Source organism: Ips typographus, linkage group LG14 (genome assembly GCF_016097725.1).
Source record: "Ips typographus isolate SLU linkage group LG14, UJ_Ityp_2.0, whole genome shotgun sequence".
Lineage (NCBI taxonomy): Eukaryota > Metazoa > Arthropoda > Insecta > Coleoptera > Curculionidae > Ips > Ips typographus.
The window spans coordinates 294,064-313,913 of NC_138435.1; the positions used below are offsets into that span (position 1 = coordinate 294,064).

A 19,850-nucleotide genomic window follows, 5' to 3' on the forward strand; every position below is an offset into this window, starting at 1 on the left:
TTAAGTTGTATAACCTTTGATACGCTAACTGAATACTCGAGAGGGACTAAACCATATTATATTACAACAATCACAAAATTTACTAAAATAAACTAAACTAATAACAAAAATAAATAATAATCTAAAATACAGTTTGTTCGTAACAAGACTAGTATAAAAAGTAATATTTACAACAAATTAAATAATTGTACAAGTTCATTGAGATGCCACAGCTCTAGTAATCCAATCTACAGTGTGAGCAACCTGAAAAAAAATACATTAATAAACGTACAATTTGACAGTTACAGGGTGATGTTACCCGATGATAAATCCCGGGTTGTCCAGGTTGGGCGCATGAGTACCCTGCCGACACTATTCCAATCAGGAACCATCTGCCCGCCTTTTGAAGCATTAAAGGACCGCCCGAATCGCCTTGACAGCTGTCACGTCCGCCATTTTTGTAGCCGGCGCACAACATCTCGTCGTAGATGGTCACTTGAATACCCTTCGATCTGGAAACATTTTCGCGACTGATTGATAAACGCGCGAAGCGGGTTAGGTTAGGTTTTTACCTGTGCCATCGTTCGCACTGTCGATTGTCAATTACCGGTACTTTGACAGTTTGAAGCGTTTGCGGTCGTAAACGAGAGCCGGGGCTTAGCGCCCCCCAGCCGGCTGCGTGTCCCACGTCACCCAGAAAGTTCTCCCCTTTGACAGGTAGACAAATTGGGGTCACGTGGGGTAAATTATGAGCTGCTCTGTCCAGTCTTAAAACGGCCACGTCAAAACGGTCCGCTTGCGGGGTGAATTTGAAAAATGGATGGACCTGTCAATATATAATGTTGCAACAATCTATTTATGTAAATGACAACACTGTTTTTTTTTTTTTTGACCAATCACAATACGCGTGTAGACTTAACATAAACACTTTTCCAATATTACACCGGGTATTACTTCACCTCCTCCGGCATACTGATTTCTTCGATAATCATATTATAATACCGAGGAGAAAGTGGTTACATGTGAAAGAAAGCGACCGTGATTCCTCCTGGTTGCGGTGACGCCACCTCGAGCATCACTTTCGATTTTGATTGGCAAATTAACCGAAAAAAAGAAAACAATCTCTCTGATTGGCCGGTGAAAGGTCAGGGTCTCTGTCAACTAAACGGTTACCATTACCTGAATACTGGAAACGCCAAAAGTATAGGCTGGCAGTGGTTCGACCGCTGAATTGATGACGTAATCACCCAAGGTGACGTGCACTTGACGTGGGGTTGTCCTGGCAACGCAATGGCCGGCTGTAACCACGTGTCTTCTACTAATCAGCGATCCTCCGCATCTAAAAATCAGTTACTGGAGTTGTGTAAATCGTTATAAAATTCAAACGGTAAATCGACCACATTCCTATACACCGTCGATGCGCACATTATTACGTTACACAACGAGAATGGTAAAATAAGGCCGCGGGGGCCAATTGACCGTCACTTTCACCGTAAGAGGTCATCGAATCTTGCAATTTCTGTTTTGTTTAAAAATTTTGTAATTTTGACAGTTACTAGCTTGCTTTTTTTGACCAATCACATACTACCAACAATGGCATCTATGACGCAATCTGATGGTAAAACAATTTGATTGAACCTAATTTAAAAATAACAATAAAGCAGATTTGGCAACAACGAGAGGATATTGAACAATTTAAAATTGCCAAACTACTAAAAAATTTGATATAATTTTACATACCTGGATGATCCGATTCGAATGTAGGCTTGCCAAGGAAACGTGCCGAAACCAGCTTCCTCACCACCAACTATACGTCTTTGGGCCTGTTGTTTGGACGTGGATATTCCGCAACCTGAAATACACGATTGTTTCTGACAAATTGCACCGGTAAAATAGAAATAAAAAAAAAATTGAAAGTCAAGGTTGTTATTGTAAAATTTTCTGCACTAAACGCATCACTGATCACTTTCGAATAATTACGTGTGTATGTACAGCTATAGTGCAACGGTCTCTATTTGGTTCACCCTCTGTATAGTGTACTTAAAGTTATATGGCAACACTGTAATAAGGGTAAGTGCAATGTTCTTTAACAGTAAATCTGGCAACGTCAGAAACTTTACAACCAAGTGCGAAACAACTGGAGCTACTATATACAGAGTGTCCACAAAACATCATCATGCCATTCAAAGAAAAAAAAAAACAAAAAGACTTACGAACATTATCGAAAAGTGCCACGTCCCTAGCCCTAGGCAGTTCGGATGGGGCCTCGATCGTTCCGATGGCGGGGCTCTGCCCCAAAGTGCCCTGTTTTGCCACCCCTCGATAACAGCAAACTTTCAACAAGCCGTCGCATTGATTGTCGATCAGGCCGCCGCTTATCCAACAAGTTAGGAAGAATTCGCAGGTGGCCCCTTGCACGCAAATCGTATTCCCCGCTATTTTATCAGGCAAAATTAAGTTTGTTTTTTGATTAATTTCTGCTAATGGCAGTAATAAAAAACCATATTGTGACGTTGCCAGATTGACTTTCAATTTTAATATTATATATTATTACAAAACTTACAAATTTCAGTTTATTGCTACTACGACCCGTAGTATACGACGTAAGTAGTATACAACCTATATATGTATACAATACTAACTACCAAAAGCCAAAAAATGTATAAGATTTCTGTTTGAAATAAAACAGCTTGATGCACAACATGGCAACTCTGGCAGAATGACAGAAGGCAAAAGGCAGTTGACACTGTTGACAGTAGACGCGTATTTTTAAGGTTATGTGGTTAGGGGGCATCAGTTTGTTTTTCCTGTTGGGACTGTTTTAAATCAATGTAGTTACACTTTAAATTATTGTGTCCAGTGCACAAAAATCCCAAGTTGTTGTTGTGTTAGTGTTGGCTTGTTTTTCGTGCATCAACATACATCAGGTAAAGTAAACCCTACTGTTAAATATGTTTGACCATTAAGCCGGTTTTGGGCCCCATTTTTTAGCGCAACACTTATTTTGCTTGTGGCAGTGTAGTAATAAATAGTTGAATTAACGATAGAATCACAGTAAAACTTAGTTCTTAAATATGTCAGTGCAATCACTAGCCACTATATGTCTGTTTGCAGAGGCAATCCCTGACTGGTTTCCAACTCAGAAACAGTAAATTTAAAGTACCATTCAATGGATGTATGTATTTCTCTGATTACTAGTTAGAGATTCTGTCTGCGAACAGACCTAATAACATACCATACAGAGCTTCAAACACTGGCTAGCCCACAATAATTTTATTAGGTTACGTTTGAAGGAAGGAAAAATTGTTAGATAAATCGATATAATTGCCTTGTTTACTCCCCCCTTTCAGTTAATTAATACAATTTGAAACAATATACTGTCCTGGTGGAATCGAAACCTTGTGCCACTTCCCATCTAATTGTTTTTAATAACGTATATGCATTGAATATGACATTGCTTCAGTATGTGCACTGAAAAAAAGTTAATTAAACAGTATTTTTGCGTAAAACGCTGCATACAGCAAAATAGAAGAGAAAGTACCGGACAAGAAATTAATAAATTATATTGAACCAGTTATTTTTGCGATGGCGTGGGTGGTTCCCCCCCAAAAAAAACACGGTTCCGGGTTCTTCAAATTACCAAATTTACGAGCATTTTTTTTTTGCGTTTAAGTAGTGAAAGTTATAATAAAACAGATTTAGCTGATGATGTTTCTCTGGACACTTTCCTTTATTTACAGTGTTGCCTAATTTTGTGGGTTTTGGCTGTGTCATAACATACTCAGGAAGTGCTAGTCTTTTGACCAATCACAGAAGAAACTCACCCCTATCACGATTATCAGCGCCCTCTAAATCCTGTAAAGCGTTATCAGGAGCCAACCAATCGGAATCGTCAGCGGGTGCGGTACCCGAATTGACCGGTTCGCGAAACTGCACCAAATCGCTCGGAAAAATCACTCGAGGCCGTCTCGACGTGCCCCAAACCGTTTGAAATCTCGCTGAGGGCTCAAAATACGTCTCCCTTGCTTGTTCCGCCCTTAAATAGTCGTACGGTGCCCTTAATCGTTTAGGGTATCTGTAGCCCCTACTAAAACCTTCCCCTGAAGGCTCTACAGGGAAAGTGACTACACTTCTAGGGTTATAAGCGTAGGACTTTCTGGTTTGCAATGGGTTGTGTGGCAACGGTGCCTCTACGGGGTTGTCAAATTTAAAATCAGGTGGAAGGATTTCCCCGATATGCTCCTGGGGATCATTCGGTGTTACTCCATGGTCATCTCGTCTTAAGGAATTTCGGATAGTTCCGTAGGTTTGACCGTTTGTTGCAGGTGGAGACAGTTCCTCACTGGTTTTGTTTTCTTGCGGATGATTGTCTTGGTATTTATCTTTGTCGCGTAGCAACAAGTTGAGATCTTCTTCACTTAAAACTTTAAAGTTTTCCACGTAATCCTCTTTTGAGATCCGATCGTCTTCTGGTAGTTCCGGGTAGGAGGGTTCCTGATGAATGACTTCCTGGTACTGGGTTAGTAAGGGTCGTACAAAGTTGTGCTCCAAAATCTGCTCATCCTCACTCTTATTACTCTTGCTGAGGAAATGATCAAGACCGTTGTAGAGTTTTTCAGTGTCGTTGCGTTTCTGGATGTTTTGCAAAGTTTGGTACAGGTTGTGCAACTGTTGGGTGGTGCTGGGGGTGAACGTCACGTGACTCACGCCAGTTTTCCCGTAGGGCGGATCAGCGGCCTGTATCAGGAATATACTTAAAATTAATGCCAGCACGGACGAGTGGATTTTGTTCATGATGGACCACTCCCATTTAGTGTCCAACCCCCTGGACGCGTTCGATTCACAACCGATTTTGTCTTTTTCTGTTTTTTGCGCGAAACAGGGACAAAAGCAGAACCGATGTGGCTCGTTTGGACGGCACGTTCGGTTCGCCACAGCCGACTGGTGGTACCCGCGCCGTTTTGCTACGCGAAGAGAGTTTGGGACTTTCTCGGGGTACCGTGGCAGTCAAGGGTACGACCACTTTCACTCTTGCTGCTTCTTTTGCACGCTCGGCCAACTGGAGAGGAAAAGGTACCGGAGATGTGTTTTGGTTCTTATGATGATGCTTTACGTAATCGATTATTTCCTTTTCGTGTAACGGTATAAAGAAAGTTCAATGTATTAGAAAATGTCAACATGGATTGTTGTTGATTTGACAACAGTTTGATAGTAAATTTCAGTCAGTTTGGCAACGTTGCATAACTGTACAAACTAACATTCAAGTGATTATATTCATTATTAAAGGGCAGGCAGATGAGTGTCTATAATATTGATTTACGTGCACTCTTACAGCTAATTAATTGTAAAATACTTAAGATACTTGGTTTGTGTGGTTATGTCTAGCAAGCATTGGTGGCGTGTTTGACAGGGACACCACTTTTTCAGTGAAAAATCCATTATCACACAACCCCACGTGACGTCAATACTGCCTTAATTAAACCAGTCACGTGATAGCTGTAATACGGTCAATAATTTAAATTTTGAAATTTTCACGCCTGTATAATGATTCGGGCTCACTTTTGCGTAACATTCGGGGTGCTAATAATTATCGTAATTTACTAAAAAAATTACGCTCTGTCACGTTACGCAATGCTTTCCAACGCGCATCTTGCTAAAGTGAAACTTTCATCCTCCTGCCAAATTAAATCACATGGAAAATTGGTTAATTCTTTTAAAATAGAAACGACTAAACACCGTAAAGGTGTTTTTTTGCCCCCAAATCCCAAAAAAGACGCTCAAGTTAATTGTTTCCGTAACAATGAATGCGAACCACTATTGTTCTGTATAATGTGAAAAGTGCGGCTCCAATCCAACACTTTTAAATAGTTACAATTTATTTTTTGTACTGACTTTCACCGCAAACTTATAACAGTGACAGTTGACATTTTATAAAGCAATAAATTGAGATAAATCTTCTAGCAATTCTCTGGTTTGCTCCAGGTTCAAATTGGTCAAAGAGGGTCTGGCCAATCCAACCTTAACCGGTCCAAAATGGTTCATGGCAACCTTCATGGTGGGAATCCATGCCCCTAAACCACACCCCCTTTACTAATACGTCCTTCAACACCTTCCTGAATTACCATTTTTCGTTATAGCCCTACAGGCAGCCGTGAGTTTTTCCTGAACTGCTCTGGAATCTTCCACTCTGTTCTCTTTGAGCGCCTTCACAATTTCACAAAAGTGTTGCGGAATGAAATTCAGACACGTGGCAATGTTGGAGTTAATTCCCAAGGCGGCAGCTGGTTGCACCAACTAAGAAACTAATGAGTTACTATTGTTAGAGTGGATTGGAAGGGCGCTTACTGTGTCTGCACCTAAGAAAACCACATAACGTCCACCACCAGCTTTAAGAGCGTAATAAGCTTCAGTTAAGTCATTGGAAGTGCATTTGATTCCTTGCAAAGTCGGTATTTTACCCGCGGAAAGGTTGAGGAACTCTTCCATGTTAACTGCAACATAACCTTTTAGCCACTTCTCCTGGGACAGAGAGTGTGAATGACAGAGTCTTACTAGTGACATTACTCCACATTGGCACGTGATAGTAGAACAAAGGAGTGTTAGGAGCGGCCTTAGCAATTTCCTGCATGTAATCAACCAGCTGTTCCGGTTTAGTGGGTTTGAAGTACAGTTCAGGCAGGCTTAAAATCGAATCAGCCCCAATTTGTTGGGCGTGCGCCGCCAACTCTTTAGCGTCCTGAAAAGGACAACCGCCCACTTGAATCATGACGTGCAGTTTTTCCCGTTTTCCCGCAACCATCCACGCTTCCGCTATCAGCTTTCTTTCCTCCATTGAGAGAGCTTGAAACTCTCCAGTCGATCCGTGCACTGTGTAAAAGAAAATTTTCAATACCTCCCAATCTGAGTCCTACATAGAGTACCTAAAACGCTAGGAACACCATTCTGGGCTAAAAACTTAGCGTAGTCTGGTATAACACTAGTATTAACGCTCCTAAAACAAACTAAATTTAAAAGGAAACACTCTGTATAAAAGCAAACAAATTACATGTCGTCGTTGTAGGCAGTAAAAACTGGGGCCATCAGGCCTCTAAATGTGTAGGTTGTCTGAAATAAAACCAATTTACAATAATTATTAACAAAAATCAAATAGTGTTACCATCACAATGTTGTTAAATTAACTACACAACCTGTTGAACCTCTTGGCCATTTATATATTTACTACATTGTATTACTTTTAAGCCTTCTTTATATATTTGTTGTAAGTAAGTTTTATTTTGTTCATCCATATAACAAGATTTACTACATTGTATTACTTTTAAGCGTGGTGCAGGTTTAAATTGTTTATTTATATTGCATGAAAACTAAATATTGCAGTAACATTTAAAGAAAAATTGTGTCCTCAAAGTCACAGACATTGTTGCTGAGTTTGTTTGTCCTCCAGGCGTTGGCTGGCGTCTGTCAGTTTTCAAGCCAAGGACATTCAGTCCTTGAGTCGGTTTGAGGTTAGGTTAATTGTTTACAATTATCATTTTTAGTGTTCCTGAGAAGGACAGACTCCTGATAAATTAACTGTAAACAATGCAAAGCATCATTAAATTAACATGAGTCGTATCATCAACAACGATTATCATGTGGCCCTGGAGTGTAAAGATCTGCAGGCCAATGCAATGTCCCTGGACTCTACAGGCACTTACGTCCTCTTAGCTGGGTAAGTTGTCAAAAAATTCACTAAACAAGGTTTAATCCAACATACATTACAGACGGCGTTGTATTGCCCTACGAAATTTGGACGAGGAGTACGAAAATGTGTTCAAGTTTTCCCGGACTAGTAAATATGAAGTGGGCGCAGCCGAATGGAACCCCACCAGTCATAACAAAGAGCTTTGCGCCCTTTCCGTAAGTTGTATGTATGTAATTACAATGGTTGTGTTTACACTTGTGTGTGTGAAATAGACTAACGAGAGACTGGAGATTCTAAGGTGGAGGGAGGAAACGTTGTCCGTGTTCCATTCGATTCGGGCGCACACTAGAGCAATTTCAGGCCTGAACTGGCATCGATTCGATCCGAATATTTTAGCCACGTCCTCAGTGGACACTTTTGTTAATATTTGGGATATACGCGACCCTAAAAAACCTACCGTTTCATTGGAAAACGTTGCCGAGTCATCACAAGTCAGATGGAACCGATTGTCTCAGTATTTATTTGCCACGGCACACGATGGTTTGGTTAAAGATGTTTCAGTGCAAATTAATTTGTAAAAAGTTGTTTTTTAGGCGATATTAAAATATGGGATCATCGACGTAGTGCTGCGCCTTTACAGTATATTTCAGCGCATTTAGCGAAAATTTACGGTTTGGACTGGAGTCCCCACATAGAAAATCAAATTGCCTCTGCCAGTCAAGATCACACTGTCAAGTTTTTTGACACGTCCAGTCCGCGTAAAGCCGACTTTTTTTTGAGCACCGGTTCACCAGTATGGAGAGCCAGGTTTGTTCGTTTTTTTATACAAAATTTATTGCTCTCCATTGGTGTAAGGTAGAAACGTCTAAATTTGCCGAGAATCTTGTCACAATGTCTGTAGAACACCTGACATTTTATGGTTTGGACATACGGAATTACGTCACCATGGATGCCTTACTTGATGACAGTTGCTCACTTTAACCACAGAGGGTACATTATTTGTTGTTTCATTTCACTTTTGGCATACTTAGTGACGTCACTATGGATGCTTTGTAACTATTAATAGCGTATTGCTAGGTTCACCCCTTTCGGTAATGGTATGGTGACTGTGGTGGTGCCACAGCTGCGCCGAGGTGGTGACAACTGTTTGTTGCTGTGGAACATTTCAAACAGGGCGGCACCGATGCACACCTTCGTAGGTCACAGGGACGTGGTGTTGGAGTTTCAATGGCGACCGTCCCGGCCGGACGATTCGAATTTGCAGTTGGTCACGTGGTCCAAAGACCAAACGTTGCTGGTGTGGAAAATCGAGCCGATTTTGAAGAAACTGTGCGGCTACGAACCGGACGATGTCAGTTTCTATGATGATGGTAACTTGTTTCGTAAAAATTACGTATTTTTTGTGAAAATATTTTGGCAGTTGCTGACGAAGTGACGAGCACAGTTTCATCGCTGCAAACCTCCAAGGGGCAACTGCTCCAACAGGAATTCTCCCTTCTTAACATCCACATACCCAATTTAGAGGTAAAAAACATGGACGCCATCAATCGAACTGTGACGGTGATTGGTAAAGTCAATAATTTTGTACTGAGCATGCTGGTGTCTTGTCCAAACTCATATCCGCACGGAGTGCCACCCAATTTTCAAATACTCCAAGGCACCAACATTAGCGAGGAAATGACCGCCCAACTGCTTCAAGTGCTCAATCATTTGGCCGTGCAACGGGTGTCCAAAAATCGGACCTGTCTGGAACCGTGTCTACGTCAGATGGTGCTGACGTTAGAACAAATGTCCGTGGACGTGGACAGCGAACGCGTCTACGTTGAACCGGCTGGTTCGAGCGGTTTCAACGATTCGTACATTCCCTTTCCACGCACGTCGGGCGCAAAATTCTGTTCAGTTAACGTGCTAGTTTGTTTCGGGCGGCCAATTTTGACGAGACGATTGGGTGGCAAGAACGACTCGGGGACGCCTCGTGCTCTGTCCGCATTGGAGGGCATTTTAGCCAAACGACCCGCCGAGCAAATGACAGTCTCGGCCTACTACTTTCAAAGACAAAAACAAAGGTAACTGCGAACTGTCCAATTACGTCACAAACTTTACTTGTCAATTCAGATCCAGATCCAAACACGTGTCAGCTAAAACGTCCAAAGCAATGGTACACGTGTACGATGCCACTAATCTATTCTTGATTAACCGTCAACTAGCCGATGAGTACATTCTCGACGGTGATGTTGCCACGGTTTGCAAGGTAATTGTGATTACTGACTTTTATAGCATACTGAATGACGTCACTATGGATGCTTTTACCAATAACGGTGCATTTATTAGTGTCAAACTTTTCTTGTTCCTAGTCAAACTACCTAATTGACAATAACCACAAAGATGTAAAAGCTGTAATTTTCGAGTCGGAAAATTTAATTTTCCGGAAATTTTACATTCCTGAATAACCATTGAAAATTGTTCTTCCTTCAGCATAATGCGGCTGCCGCTGCCGTAGTGGGTAGACGTGACCTGGTGCAAGCCTGGACAATCGTCGAACTGAACTTGACCAAACGTCAATCCGAAGACAATGGCAATAAATGGTCGAACCATCCCTGCGGAGACAAACTAATGACGTCACTGTAAGTCAAACTGTCGCATATCAATGGGCAACGTCATTAATTGTTCTAATCTGTGTAGAATCGAACATTACGCTTCTCAGTCCGATCTACAGATGGCGGCCATGTTGTGCTGCATTTTTGGCAAGCTCCAGGCGGATTCGCTGAGGAAGGCGTCGTTAAAATCGATTTTTTCCCCGATGGTAAGTAAATGTATACACGGTTAACACGCTTCTTCTGGTCGGCGCCATTTTTTTTTCTTAATGTGGCAACACTGTGCACTAAATGTTTTATTTGTTTATAGCACCTTGGTCCGAGCAAGCGGTGGTTTAAGGTAACTAACTTCGCGTGTATATAAATCGCTTCTTTTTTTTTTTGGTAATTTAGTTGCTTTGCTAGTAGTTTTGAACTTTTTGGTATATTTGTAGATAGAAAAGTAGGTGGTTCTACAATGTTGCCGCGTTTACAGTCAACCATTTTACATAAATGTAAATAAGGACCAAAATTATCTATTACTAATTCTAGTAATAATGGCAAATACCATTAAAATGTCACTGGATGAAAATTTAAAATTCAAAAAAATTTCACTTGAAATTTCTTGACAATTCTAGTTTTTAATTTTTCAAGAGTCAAACTCTAACCTGAAACGTTCTAGAGATATTGACCAAAAAATGAGAGTCAACTTTGACGCCCTTTAGCGGACAAACGGGGCAACTTGGCCGTGCCCGCTAAACGTCACGTGATAGCCCCATCCATCAAAAATCGAATAAAAAAATTATAAGTTTCGTTTGTTGCTCATATTTGGGACACCCTGTATACTGATGGATTATCTAGGAATAAAGTGTATGCAAATATCTGCATGATTCATATTTGTTGTTGATATCAGTTGAAATTGTAAGAGACACGTCACGTGGCTGTGATATTGCAATTTTTGAGCTTGCAATACTGTAAAGGTCAGGTGACACCTGTCAGGAACAGTCAGGTGACCTTCAAAATGTAGTAGTTCGAACTTTAAGAATGCAACTTTCAAGCTTGCCACACTATAAACAGTTAATTAAGAATTATTTTGTGCATGTCAATAATCGTTTAATGAAAAGAGTAGCTTTGTGATCAGGTCATGTGTCAAAATATGTTTCCATGTTTGTCGAGCAAGCCGAGAGAGTGTGACAGGTGTCACACGTCACGTGATATTGAAACTGTCCCGAACGCGGAAATGATTAAAGTTTCCGTGTTCCAGATGGGTGGTTCGCCCTATCACACTATACCAGCCGATATGATGGCGGACGGTTGGGTACTACCAATGCTGAAAAGTGCCCGGTCCACCTCGTTGGACAATTTAAGAGCCGAGGAAATGATAGTACCGTCGGTACCACCGAAAATCCCTTACGTGGCCCTCTACGAGTACTACAAACTGGCGTACGCCGAAACGTTGAATCGATGGGGATTACTGTATCATCGGGCCGAGGTTAGTTTGCTGGAGTTTTTAACGTAATTGTGATTGGTCAAAAAAAAAAAGCAAAATGGTGATTTTTTTGACCAATCACCGACTAGACTGAAACCGTGCAGGTAATGAAGTTTGCCGCCATCCAACCGGAACCGTTCAAAGGAGCCGAATTCATTCCGGACTGTCAAAGCTGTCAAACGCCAACCAAACATTCGGTGTGCGGCGTGTGCCGAAAATTACCGTTGCACTGTATAGTGTGCGGTTTGGCCGCCAGGGCATCAGTCAGCTGTTGCGTCATTTGCGGCCATGGCGGACACACCGACCATTTGGACATGTGGTTCAAAGAAAGACACAATTGTCCGCTATGCGGCTGTCATTGTTTCGTCGAGACCGCCTACACTTTCGGCTACTAAGGTTGAATCTGTTCAGTTGTGATTATTTTTATTAAAATTTATTTTTGTACTTTAGGTCTTATAAATTGCGATCCAGTCCTAACTCACTGAAAAAGGAGCCAAAAAAATGTTAAAACATGTAAGTAACATTTTTTTATTTGTTACAAACAAAATTGCTCAATATCTCAATAACGGTCAAAAAAGTTTAATCGAAAATTGCTTAACTTGCTGAAAGTTGCCTATTGGTCTGTGGCGTGCTGCATTTTCGATTGTTTTACGGGGGGTACAGAGAAAACAGTAATAGATAAGTAGCATACGTGTTCCGATCTGTTTTTCCTGAGATGACTGGCGAGAAGAGTGGGCGGCGCAAACTTCTTTTGTTTCAAAGAAACGAGGGGTTTTTTAAAATTGGTCATTTTGGAAACTCCGCTGTATTACATTTGCTATTAAAGTTATCAAAAAAGGAAAAAAACGGACGGAATGGGCATTTTTCAAATTAAACACTCCTTTTGTCCGATTCTCTGTTCAAAATTAAAGTAAATTTGTATTAGATCACATATTTGAAAAATTTTTGATTTTGATTTTACATCAAACCACCCTGTAACTGTCAAAATAATCGAGTTATTGAAGGTTAAAGTAGTAGATGTCAAATTCAGTCAAAACATCTGTATTGTCAAACAACTTGTTTATTTACAACACTTTGTATAGACTTTTATATGTCAATGGATAGAAAATATAATGGGCTTTCCAAAAATATGGCCGTTTGTGTTGATTGGCCGCCAGAGGGCTCCAAAGCTAACTAAACGTTTTCCTTGACTGTAACCACTCTAATTTCTTTGAGAGACTTTTTTAAAACGGCCAGGTACGGCCCTGATATTTGGTACAAACCGAGCACAGTGAGTGTCAAATTTAGAGTTGTATCAAAACTGTCGAAATAAAATCATTATGGTCGATTTTCGCTTGCACAAAGTGACCAACATAACGCAAAACCCATTGGCATAGTGGTGGTGTTTCAGGCAAATTTGACCCTTACGAAAATTCAGTCATTTCCAAAATCGGTTTTTCAAGAAATTTATATGCATTACATCGTAGTAGACCTAGTAGCTCATGTAACCGTGTTTTCCTAATTTTCTAGGGTCAAATTAGCCCTAACCAGTCTAAAAGTGTTTCTGGGGCACCCTGTCCCGTAAATCGTAAATAACACGCGTATTTGTAACACTTTGTATATACTTTTATATGTCGATGGACAGCCAATGAAATGAGCTTTCCATTGACGTAGAAAAGTCGGTTGGTTAGTGGTACCGTTTGGCCACTAGAGGGCGTCAACTTTGACCAATTTTTTTTGGTGTTTAATATTCAAAAACCCGCTTAATTGCACTATTTTTGCTAGAGTTTTATACGTCAATGGAGTGAGCTTTCAAAAAATTTCCCAACTTGGGTTAACAGGGAGCGTCAAAGTTGACTATTTTTTTATGATTTTTTTGTGCATCCTTTTGTTCAATCGTCAATAATTAGCTTATTTGCACCATTTTTAGTAGTGTTTTATACGTCAATGGATAGCCAATGAAATAAGCTTTCTAGCAGTAGTCCAATTTGGATTGATAGGTTAGACGGTTTGACCGCTAGAGGGCGTCAAATTTGACTTTTTTGGTGCATTCTTCCGTTCAATCGTCTATAACCAGCTTATTTGCAACACTTTGTATAAACTTTTTAATGCCAATGGATAGCCAATGAAATAAGCTTTCTATTGACGTATAAAAGTTGATGGGTTAGAGGTACGATGTTGCCGCTAGAGAGCTTCAAAATTTTTAAAAGTAAAATTACAAAATTACAAACTGTTTGTAACTTAAATTTTTTTTATCCATCGAAAATGCAGCATTCTGTACAGTTATGTGGTTTCACAATTCTCCCTTCACTAGTTTGACAGTTCTAGTCAAAAACGTTAACCTAGTGAATGTCTCAGAAACAGCACTAAAGACACTTCAATCAATAATTTCTAGTGTATGGACCACTTTAGTACTTTTCCTCATATTTTTCTACTTAATTGTCTAATTTACAATTTAATTTGGGGGAATGATAAATTGATGAACCCAATTGGGAAATTATATATTTCTACGACACTTATAAAGCTACAAATTCAGCCACGTCCGATATCACTTGTCTGGCATGTTCCTCGTTCAAATTGCTCAAAGGAGCCCTGGCCAATCCAACGTTCACTGGACTGATGTGATTCATTGCGACTTTCATTGTGGGAATCCAGGTTCCTGGAACAAAATTTCACTCATTTCAGTTTTTTGGTTATTATAGCTTATTCACCGTTTTTCGTAATCACTTTGGTGGCGGCTGTCAGTTTTGCCTGAATCGCTCTGGCGTCCTCCACTCGATTTTCCCGTACAGCTCGAACGATTTCAACAAAATGGCCGGGAAGGAAATTGAGGCAGGTGGCAATGACCGAATCGAATCCCAAAGCGGCAGCCGGTTGTACCAACTTTAAAGTTTTGGTGTGTTATTCAAGGTTTTTGGTATTCAAAAAAATGGTTTTTACCGTGTCTGCACCCAGAAAGACCACGTATCTTCCTCCAGCTGCTTTGAGAGCGAAATAGGCTTCGGTTAGGTCGTTAGAAGTGTATTTGATTCCATGGAACGTGGGTATTTTACCTACTGACAGGTTGAGGAACTGTTCCATGTTAACTATAATCAAAAACCCCCTGTTTATACATTCCTAGAAACTTGTTGCTAGTTTATGAGTCTTACTGGTCACATTACTCCACATAGGAATGTGATAGTAAAACAAAGGAGTATTGGGAGCAACACTGGAGATTTCCCGTAGATACTCAATCAACTGTTCCGGCTGCGTTGCTTTGAAATAGAGCTCGGGAAGTGTGAGAATAGAGTCGGCTCCGATTTGTTCCGCATGCTCTGCCAATTCTTTTACGTCAGGGAATGGACAGCCGCCCACTTGGATCATCACGTGCAAGTTGGTCGGTTTCGCAGCCGCCACCCATGCCTCCGATATCGCTTTTCTTTCCTTTACTGATAAGGCTGGACCTTCTCCGGTCGATCCATGCACTAACATCCAAAAAAGTTTACTTAATTCATGTAATTGTCTCTCATATCGGTCATTTCGACAGTGAATGCTATTATATCACTGTTTATTCAAGATAATTAAAGAAAAAACAGATTAGCGGTATAAAGGGTAGGCAACCCTCCATTTGTTCTTCATGCACATAGAAAAAACCAAAGTTAAATAGCGTGACGTAACAATGCAATAGCAAGATGAATGTTTTAAATGTTTGCCATACAGACATTTTCTTCTTCAGACTTTTATGTATCCAAAGTACACAATAAGCGCATTCACCATGTCAAGATTTTTTTCAAGTGGAAAAATTTACCTAATACTGCTGGAATACCATTGTCCGCCAAGAATCTGGCATATTCAGGGATAACCTTGGTGTTTACAGTCCTAAAAATTGACACTATTTCAGTATATGAGTGAAAGCAACTAAACACACTTACAAGTCTTGATTGAACGCGGTAAAAACTGGGGCCATAAGCCCTCTGAAGGTGTAAGTGGCCTGAAAAATAACGCTTATCAACCAAACAGTTACGCAGTCAAGTGTTATTTTGTTTGTACAATTAGTGTGTTTTTCAATGATTTTTCCGATTAAATGTCAAGTCTAAAACTTACCATTTTTAATATTTTAGCCTGAATGGTTGAAATATCAATTTTGACTAAAAACCTTTTGGTACTCGAAACTATTTATATAACACTTCTTTGCGCCGATAACGCAGTAGATTAATGTCTATTAAGTACTGACAAAATATACGTTTTAAAAATAACATTTCATATTCATTTACACAATACGTTATCGAATTTGTTTATTCTTTGTCCATTAAAAGCAGCAAAAGTCAAAGGCCTGAAATTGCGAAATTATTTATTTGAACATTTAATGTGACATTATTTTACGGTTAATTAAAATTTGATTATTTAATAATATAATGGCTTTTTTCGCTTTATGCGAATGGAATTAAAGCTTTCTAAATTACAAACAAAATATTTAACATCCTGGATTGATAACAACACATTTTCAGGAAATTTTTTTTTATAATAATAACTTTGGCACTTAACAAGGTGACTTTAGCGATGTAAAGAATATAGGCAACCGTTCAGCGCGGTTTATGTAAGTACGGTTGCCTATAATGCTGAACAAGAGTTTCTGGATTGACTCACTTTCTTGAAAAACAAAAATTTGTTGACATGGTGAATGAACCTTGTTTATTTAGTAGGTACTGGAGAAGACTATTTTTTCTGGAAACAATTTTTTAAATTGCAGAAAACCTCTGATATTTACCATAAACGGCTAAACGGTTTTTTTTACTATCTGACATATTCCGGTATAGATGGCCTTACCGCTGCACCTCATCACGTGATTCAAAATGTTATGATAGTAATTACCAACACGTGACTGAACTTTTGACAGCTATTTTGTTGCTATTCTTTAAGGTTATGATTGTTATCCACGTAAACAAATTATTTATTTATGTTTTTTCCTGTGAAATGGTACTGAAACGTTCAAAATATCAAGACATCGATGGGAACGTCGCCCCCCAATCTAGAGATGAACCGGTCGATCCTGACACGACGGTACCCCAGGAAATTGAAATGGCGTCAGTTTCAGTGGTACCGGATGGTAAATGAGTGAACCACATTGAACATTCGCTACTACCAATGGTTTCCAGATACGTTTACGGTTACTCAAGCCGTGAACGCTTTAGGGTTCGGATGGTTTCAAGTGAAACTGTCTTTGTGGACTGGTTTGTGTTGGATGGCGGACAGCATGGAAATGACAATTTTATCCATTCTATCACCTGCTTTACATTGTAGTTGGCATATAACCAGGTGGGTTAATGGTCCAGTTTGCATATTCTCTTAATTATCCACGAGTGGAAATAGGTATCAACAGGCCCTTACCACCACAATAGTATTTTTGGGGATGATGTTATCCTCCACTTTTTGGGGCAACTTGAGTGATAGATATGGGAGGAAACATGTAAGTTTCTTCAATTAAAAATCGTCGAAATGTTCACAATGTTTCCCGGTAATGCAGGCCTTAAGTTTATGTGCAGTACTGCTGTTTTACTATGGACTGCTCAGTTCTATTGCTCCTAGTTTCATGTGGATGCTGCTATTGAGAGGTTTAGTAGGATTTGCCATAGGCTGTACACCTCAATCGTAAGTGGTGCATGTTTTGGTGTATTGCAGTGTTGTCAAGTTTTAATTGTAGGGTAACTTTGTATGCCGAATTTTTACCCACAAAACAGCGCGCAAAATGTGTTGTCTTGCTTGATGTGAGTGAGTGTTTTAGGGTAGAAATTTGTTGTGAAAATTGTTTTTGCAGTGTTTTTGGGCTTTGGGTGCATGTTTTGAGGTTGCTTTAGCCCTAATTGTTATGCCAATGTTAGGCTGGCAGTGGCTGTTAGCATTGTCCACCGTACCGTTATTAGCGTTTGCTGTAATTTGTCCTGTAAGTGGCGTTTTACTGTTGGTGTGTGGGTGATTTTTTTCTGGTTTAGTGGCTGCCCGAGTCTGCCAGATATCACGTGGCCAGCGGACAAACCGAAAAAGCCTTGGAAACGCTAGAAAAAGTCGCGAAAGATAACGGAAAACCGATGCTTTTAGGGCGGCTCGTTGTGGATGACGCCACACTGTCCTCCCCGCATCGGGGACGTTTTAAAGATCTTCTGGTACCCTCTTTGAGATTGACTTCATTACTTTTGTGGTTTATATGGTGAGTTGCGTTGAAACCACCATTTTGCCATTGTAAACTGGTGACGTTTTAGGTCAGCGTGCGCCTTTTGTTATTACGGTTTAGTCCTGATGACCACCGAATTGTTTGAAACGTCCGCAATAGCGTGCGGTGAAGGTGGTAGGCCCGGTCAAAGTTTAGACACGTGCGCAGCTGATTGCAAACAATTGCAGACCACTGACTATATTGATTTGTTATGGACCACTCTAGCTGAATTTCCAGGTTAATTTCACACTTTCACAGCGCAGATGTGTTTTTAGTAGTATTTGTTTGCAGGAATCTTTATTACTATTTTTATAATTGAGAGATTCGGAAGGAAAAAAACCATGGCTGTTCAGTTTGTTGCCTACGCGATATGTTGCTGTTTCCTAGTAATTTGTCCTGGAAAGTATGTCTGTAGTGGTTAGGTTGTGATGCAACAATAAGTGATAAAAAACATTTTCAGAAGAGCGATTTTGACTTTGATGCTGTTTCTGGCCCGTGGCATTATAGCGGGCGTGTTCCAGGCCGCCTACGTTTACACTCCCGAAGTGTATCCCACGTCATTGAGGTCGGTCGGGGTTGGATCTTGCAGTGCCATGGCCAGACTGGGCGCCATGGTTACTCCTTATGTTGCTCAGGTTATGTTAAAAACGTCAATAACTTTGGCAACGTCGACGTACGCTACGGCAGCACTGCTGGCCGCCATTGCTTGTATGGCGTTGCCCTTCGAAACGTCTGGCAAAGAATTACCGGAAAATACAGTAGAACAGCGGCAAGCCAAAAACTAATCACATTGTGACGTCATCTTGTATGGTTTTGGTTTTTGCTATATGCAAGTGGCCAGAGCAATAAAGGTAGGCAACCATAGTTACATAAAAAGTGTTGCCTACCAGTACTTATTCCCTCCAAGTAGATTTATTTATTCAGAAGACTTCATTTACACATAGTTACTAAGAACAAATTAATACCAAAGCATTATTACTACAATATGTGATAAATTGGTGCTGGAATTTATTTATTTATTAAAAAAAAATAAAAAATTTGGAATGTTTAGTTAAGGTAGTTGCCCTGGGGCTAATTTGCCTCTCACAGCTTTCCCAAACTGATCAGCCCCCACCTGATTGGCCTCTTTGTATCCTGGTATGGTTAGGGCACATCTAGCCAACCAATTACTCACATTAGCGTAGGGGGTGATATCCCAACCTACCGCCTGAAAATTAACCTAGAATTTATACTGTTAACCAGTTTCAAAAAACAAAACTAACCACAATGGAGGACACTGAAGCTGCCAGACAACAATCAGCCACTGTTAACTTGTCTCCAGCTGTGTAATTGTGACCCTCCAGAAAGACGTCAAGGAAACCCAAAGCTTCCTCTAGTGGTTGTTTTAGTTCGTCTAAAATTTCATCCTCGCCAAGAAACAAAATTGGAAACTGCAACTTTGTCTGTATAGACGTTACAACAGTTAAACACTCTCCTACTTACACATATAGCCCTAATCCTCGGGTATAAAGTACCGCAATCAAAATTCAATCTTTGATCCACCACAGCCCTTTGTTTAGGATCGACAGGATAAAAATGGGGGTCTTTCCCGTAAACGGTGGCCAGGTAAGTGGCTATAGCGTGACTGTCCCACAATGTAAAGTCCCCATCAGTTATGGTGGGAACTGTATGTTGGGGGTTTATCTACTCAACTTAGTACATCCGGACATTTTGGTATACCAACCTTGATAAAATCCTCGTTGAGCTGTTCTTTTTTGAACAAATCAAACTCTTGCACGTCCACGTCAAGACCCAACGCTTTTGCAACTAAAAAGGCTGCCCTGGAAGGCCCACTTGGAGGAAAATGGTATAAAGTGATCCCCATTATTATTATCAAAACAAAAAGTTAGGTTAAGACCAAACCAAATTCTTCTGTCAGCCTTACAGCGTTGCCAAACTTGCTGTATATGTTGAATTAAAACG

At 40.3% G+C, this 19,850-nt stretch overlaps 6 protein-coding genes across 10 annotated transcripts; 2 read left to right on the forward strand and 4 right to left on the reverse strand.

The window, feature by feature from the left end:
- Positions 1 to 44: 44 nt before the first annotated feature.
- On the reverse strand, positions 45 to 4,773 carry LOC145737896 (uncharacterized). The gene is made up of 7 exons (XM_081992736.1): positions 3,804 to 4,773; positions 2,193 to 2,414; positions 1,720 to 1,831; positions 1,159 to 1,318; positions 552 to 805; positions 299 to 491; positions 45 to 243 (listed from the first exon to the last, which is right to left on the reverse strand). The coding sequence occupies exons 1-7, from the start codon at positions 4,771 to 4,773 to the stop codon at positions 196 to 198; spliced, it is 1,959 nt and encodes a 652-aa protein (XP_081848862.1). The 3' UTR covers positions 45 to 195.
- On the forward strand, positions 2,718 to 12,166 carry LOC145737721 (GATOR2 complex protein WDR59-like). 3 transcript variants are annotated; one of them, XM_081992544.1, is made up of 13 exons: positions 2,718 to 2,906; positions 7,515 to 7,687; positions 7,740 to 7,875; positions 7,933 to 8,200; positions 8,254 to 8,467; positions 8,738 to 9,030; positions 9,081 to 9,726; positions 9,776 to 9,911; positions 10,136 to 10,284; positions 10,343 to 10,463; positions 10,565 to 10,594; positions 11,498 to 11,725; positions 11,812 to 12,166. In XM_081992544.1, the coding sequence occupies exons 2-13, from the start codon at positions 7,581 to 7,583 to the stop codon at positions 12,115 to 12,117; spliced, it is 2,634 nt and encodes an 877-aa protein (XP_081848670.1). In that variant the 5' UTR covers positions 2,718 to 2,906; positions 7,515 to 7,580; the 3' UTR covers positions 12,118 to 12,166. The 3 variants fall into 3 exon arrangements, with proteins under 3 accessions (XP_081848670.1, XP_081848672.1, XP_081848671.1); XM_081992545.1 differs by having other exon boundaries at positions 2,721 to 2,906; positions 11,827 to 12,166; XM_081992546.1 differs by lacking the exon at positions 10,565 to 10,594.
- Positions 5,838 to 7,212, reverse strand: LOC145737730 (N-acetylneuraminate lyase-like). Its single transcript, XM_081992561.1, has 7 exons — positions 7,136 to 7,212; positions 7,025 to 7,083; positions 6,900 to 6,970; positions 6,532 to 6,846; positions 6,325 to 6,470; positions 6,102 to 6,273; positions 5,838 to 6,050 (listed from the first exon to the last, which is right to left on the reverse strand). Exons 1-7 carry the CDS (start codon positions 7,136 to 7,138, stop codon positions 5,908 to 5,910), a joined length of 909 nt encoding a protein of 302 aa, XP_081848687.1. The 5' UTR covers positions 7,139 to 7,212; the 3' UTR covers positions 5,838 to 5,907.
- Positions 11,980 to 18,938, forward strand: LOC145737725 (synaptic vesicle 2-related protein-like). Of its 3 annotated transcripts, XM_081992551.1 has the most exons (13): positions 11,980 to 12,118; positions 12,173 to 12,235; positions 16,431 to 16,544; positions 16,601 to 16,787; positions 16,837 to 16,996; positions 17,051 to 17,147; positions 17,205 to 17,329; positions 17,382 to 17,445; positions 17,496 to 17,621; positions 17,671 to 17,885; positions 17,938 to 18,125; positions 18,180 to 18,291; positions 18,349 to 18,938. In XM_081992551.1, the coding sequence occupies exons 2-13, from the start codon at positions 12,224 to 12,226 to the stop codon at positions 18,671 to 18,673; spliced, it is 1,725 nt and encodes a 574-aa protein (XP_081848677.1). In that variant the 5' UTR covers positions 11,980 to 12,118; positions 12,173 to 12,223; the 3' UTR covers positions 18,674 to 18,938. The 3 variants fall into 3 exon arrangements, with proteins under 3 accessions (XP_081848677.1, XP_081848678.1, XP_081848676.1); XM_081992552.1 differs by lacking the exon at positions 16,431 to 16,544; XM_081992550.1 differs by lacking the exons at positions 11,980 to 12,118; positions 12,173 to 12,235 and having other exon boundaries at positions 15,949 to 16,544.
- Positions 14,187 to 15,906, reverse strand: LOC145737729 (N-acetylneuraminate lyase-like). The gene is made up of 7 exons (XM_081992560.1): positions 15,785 to 15,906; positions 15,613 to 15,671; positions 15,489 to 15,559; positions 14,851 to 15,165; positions 14,642 to 14,787; positions 14,413 to 14,584; positions 14,187 to 14,360 (listed from the first exon to the last, which is right to left on the reverse strand). Exons 1-7 carry the CDS (start codon positions 15,785 to 15,787, stop codon positions 14,218 to 14,220), a joined length of 909 nt encoding a protein of 302 aa, XP_081848686.1. The 5' UTR covers positions 15,788 to 15,906; the 3' UTR covers positions 14,187 to 14,217.
- On the reverse strand, positions 18,790 to 19,794 carry LOC145737733 (glutathione S-transferase 1-like). Its single transcript, XM_081992563.1, has 4 exons — positions 19,612 to 19,794; positions 19,371 to 19,571; positions 19,151 to 19,318; positions 18,790 to 19,095 (listed from the first exon to the last, which is right to left on the reverse strand). Exons 1-4 carry the CDS (start codon positions 19,750 to 19,752, stop codon positions 18,940 to 18,942), a joined length of 666 nt encoding a protein of 221 aa, XP_081848689.1. The 5' UTR covers positions 19,753 to 19,794; the 3' UTR covers positions 18,790 to 18,939.
- Between the last annotated feature and the right edge of the window lie 56 nt (positions 19,795 to 19,850).

Coding starts and splice junctions, on each gene's coding strand:
- LOC145737896 (XM_081992736.1), bottom strand. CDS start 4,773: ATGAACAAAATCCACTCGTCCGTGCTGGCATTAATTTTAAGTATATTC. Junction 806..1,158: donor TTGGCGTTTCCAGTATTCAG/GTAATGGTAACC, acceptor ATATATTGACAG/GTCCATCCATTTTTCAAATT. Junction 244..298: donor AACCCGGGATTTATCATCGG/GTAACATCACCC, acceptor ATTTTTTTTCAG/GTTGCTCACACTGTAGATTG.
- LOC145737730 (XM_081992561.1), bottom strand. Junction 6,274..6,324: donor TTTTCTTAGGTGCAGACACA/GTAAGCGCCCTT, acceptor TTAGTTTCTTAG/TTGGTGCAACCAGCTGCCGC. Junction 6,051..6,101: donor TAGGGCTATAACGAAAAATG/GTAATTCAGGAA, acceptor GGTGTGGTTTAG/GGGCATGGATTCCCACCATG.
- LOC145737721 (XM_081992544.1), top strand. CDS start 7,581: ATGAGTCGTATCATCAACAACGATTATCATGTGGCCCTGGAGTGTAAA. Junction 7,688..7,739: donor ACTTACGTCCTCTTAGCTGG/GTAAGTTGTCAA, acceptor CATACATTACAG/ACGGCGTTGTATTGCCCTAC. Junction 9,727..9,775: donor TTTCAAAGACAAAAACAAAG/GTAACTGCGAAC, acceptor TTGTCAATTCAG/ATCCAGATCCAAACACGTGT.
- LOC145737729 (XM_081992560.1), bottom strand. Junction 15,166..15,488: donor TGGTATTCCAGCAGTATTAG/GTAAATTTTTCC, acceptor TTTGGATGTTAG/TGCATGGATCGACCGGAGAA. Junction 14,361..14,412: donor CAAAGTGATTACGAAAAACG/GTGAATAAGCTA, acceptor ATTTTGTTCCAG/GAACCTGGATTCCCACAATG.
- LOC145737725 (XM_081992550.1), top strand. CDS start 16,362: ATGAACCTTGTTTATTTAGTAGGTACTGGAGAAGACTATTTTTTCTGG. Junction 17,886..17,937: donor TTACTTTTGTGGTTTATATG/GTGAGTTGCGTT, acceptor GTGACGTTTTAG/GTCAGCGTGCGCCTTTTGTT. Junction 18,126..18,179: donor CACTCTAGCTGAATTTCCAG/GTTAATTTCACA, acceptor ATTTGTTTGCAG/GAATCTTTATTACTATTTTT.
- LOC145737733 (XM_081992563.1), bottom strand. CDS start 19,752: ATGGGGATCACTTTATACCATTTTCCTCCAAGTGGGCCTTCCAGGGCA. Junction 19,572..19,611: donor TCAACGAGGATTTTATCAAG/GTTGGTATACCA, acceptor TAAGTTGAGTAG/ATAAACCCCCAACATACAGT. Junction 19,096..19,150: donor CTTCAGTGTCCTCCATTGTG/GTTAGTTTTGTT, acceptor GTTAATTTTCAG/GCGGTAGGTTGGGATATCAC.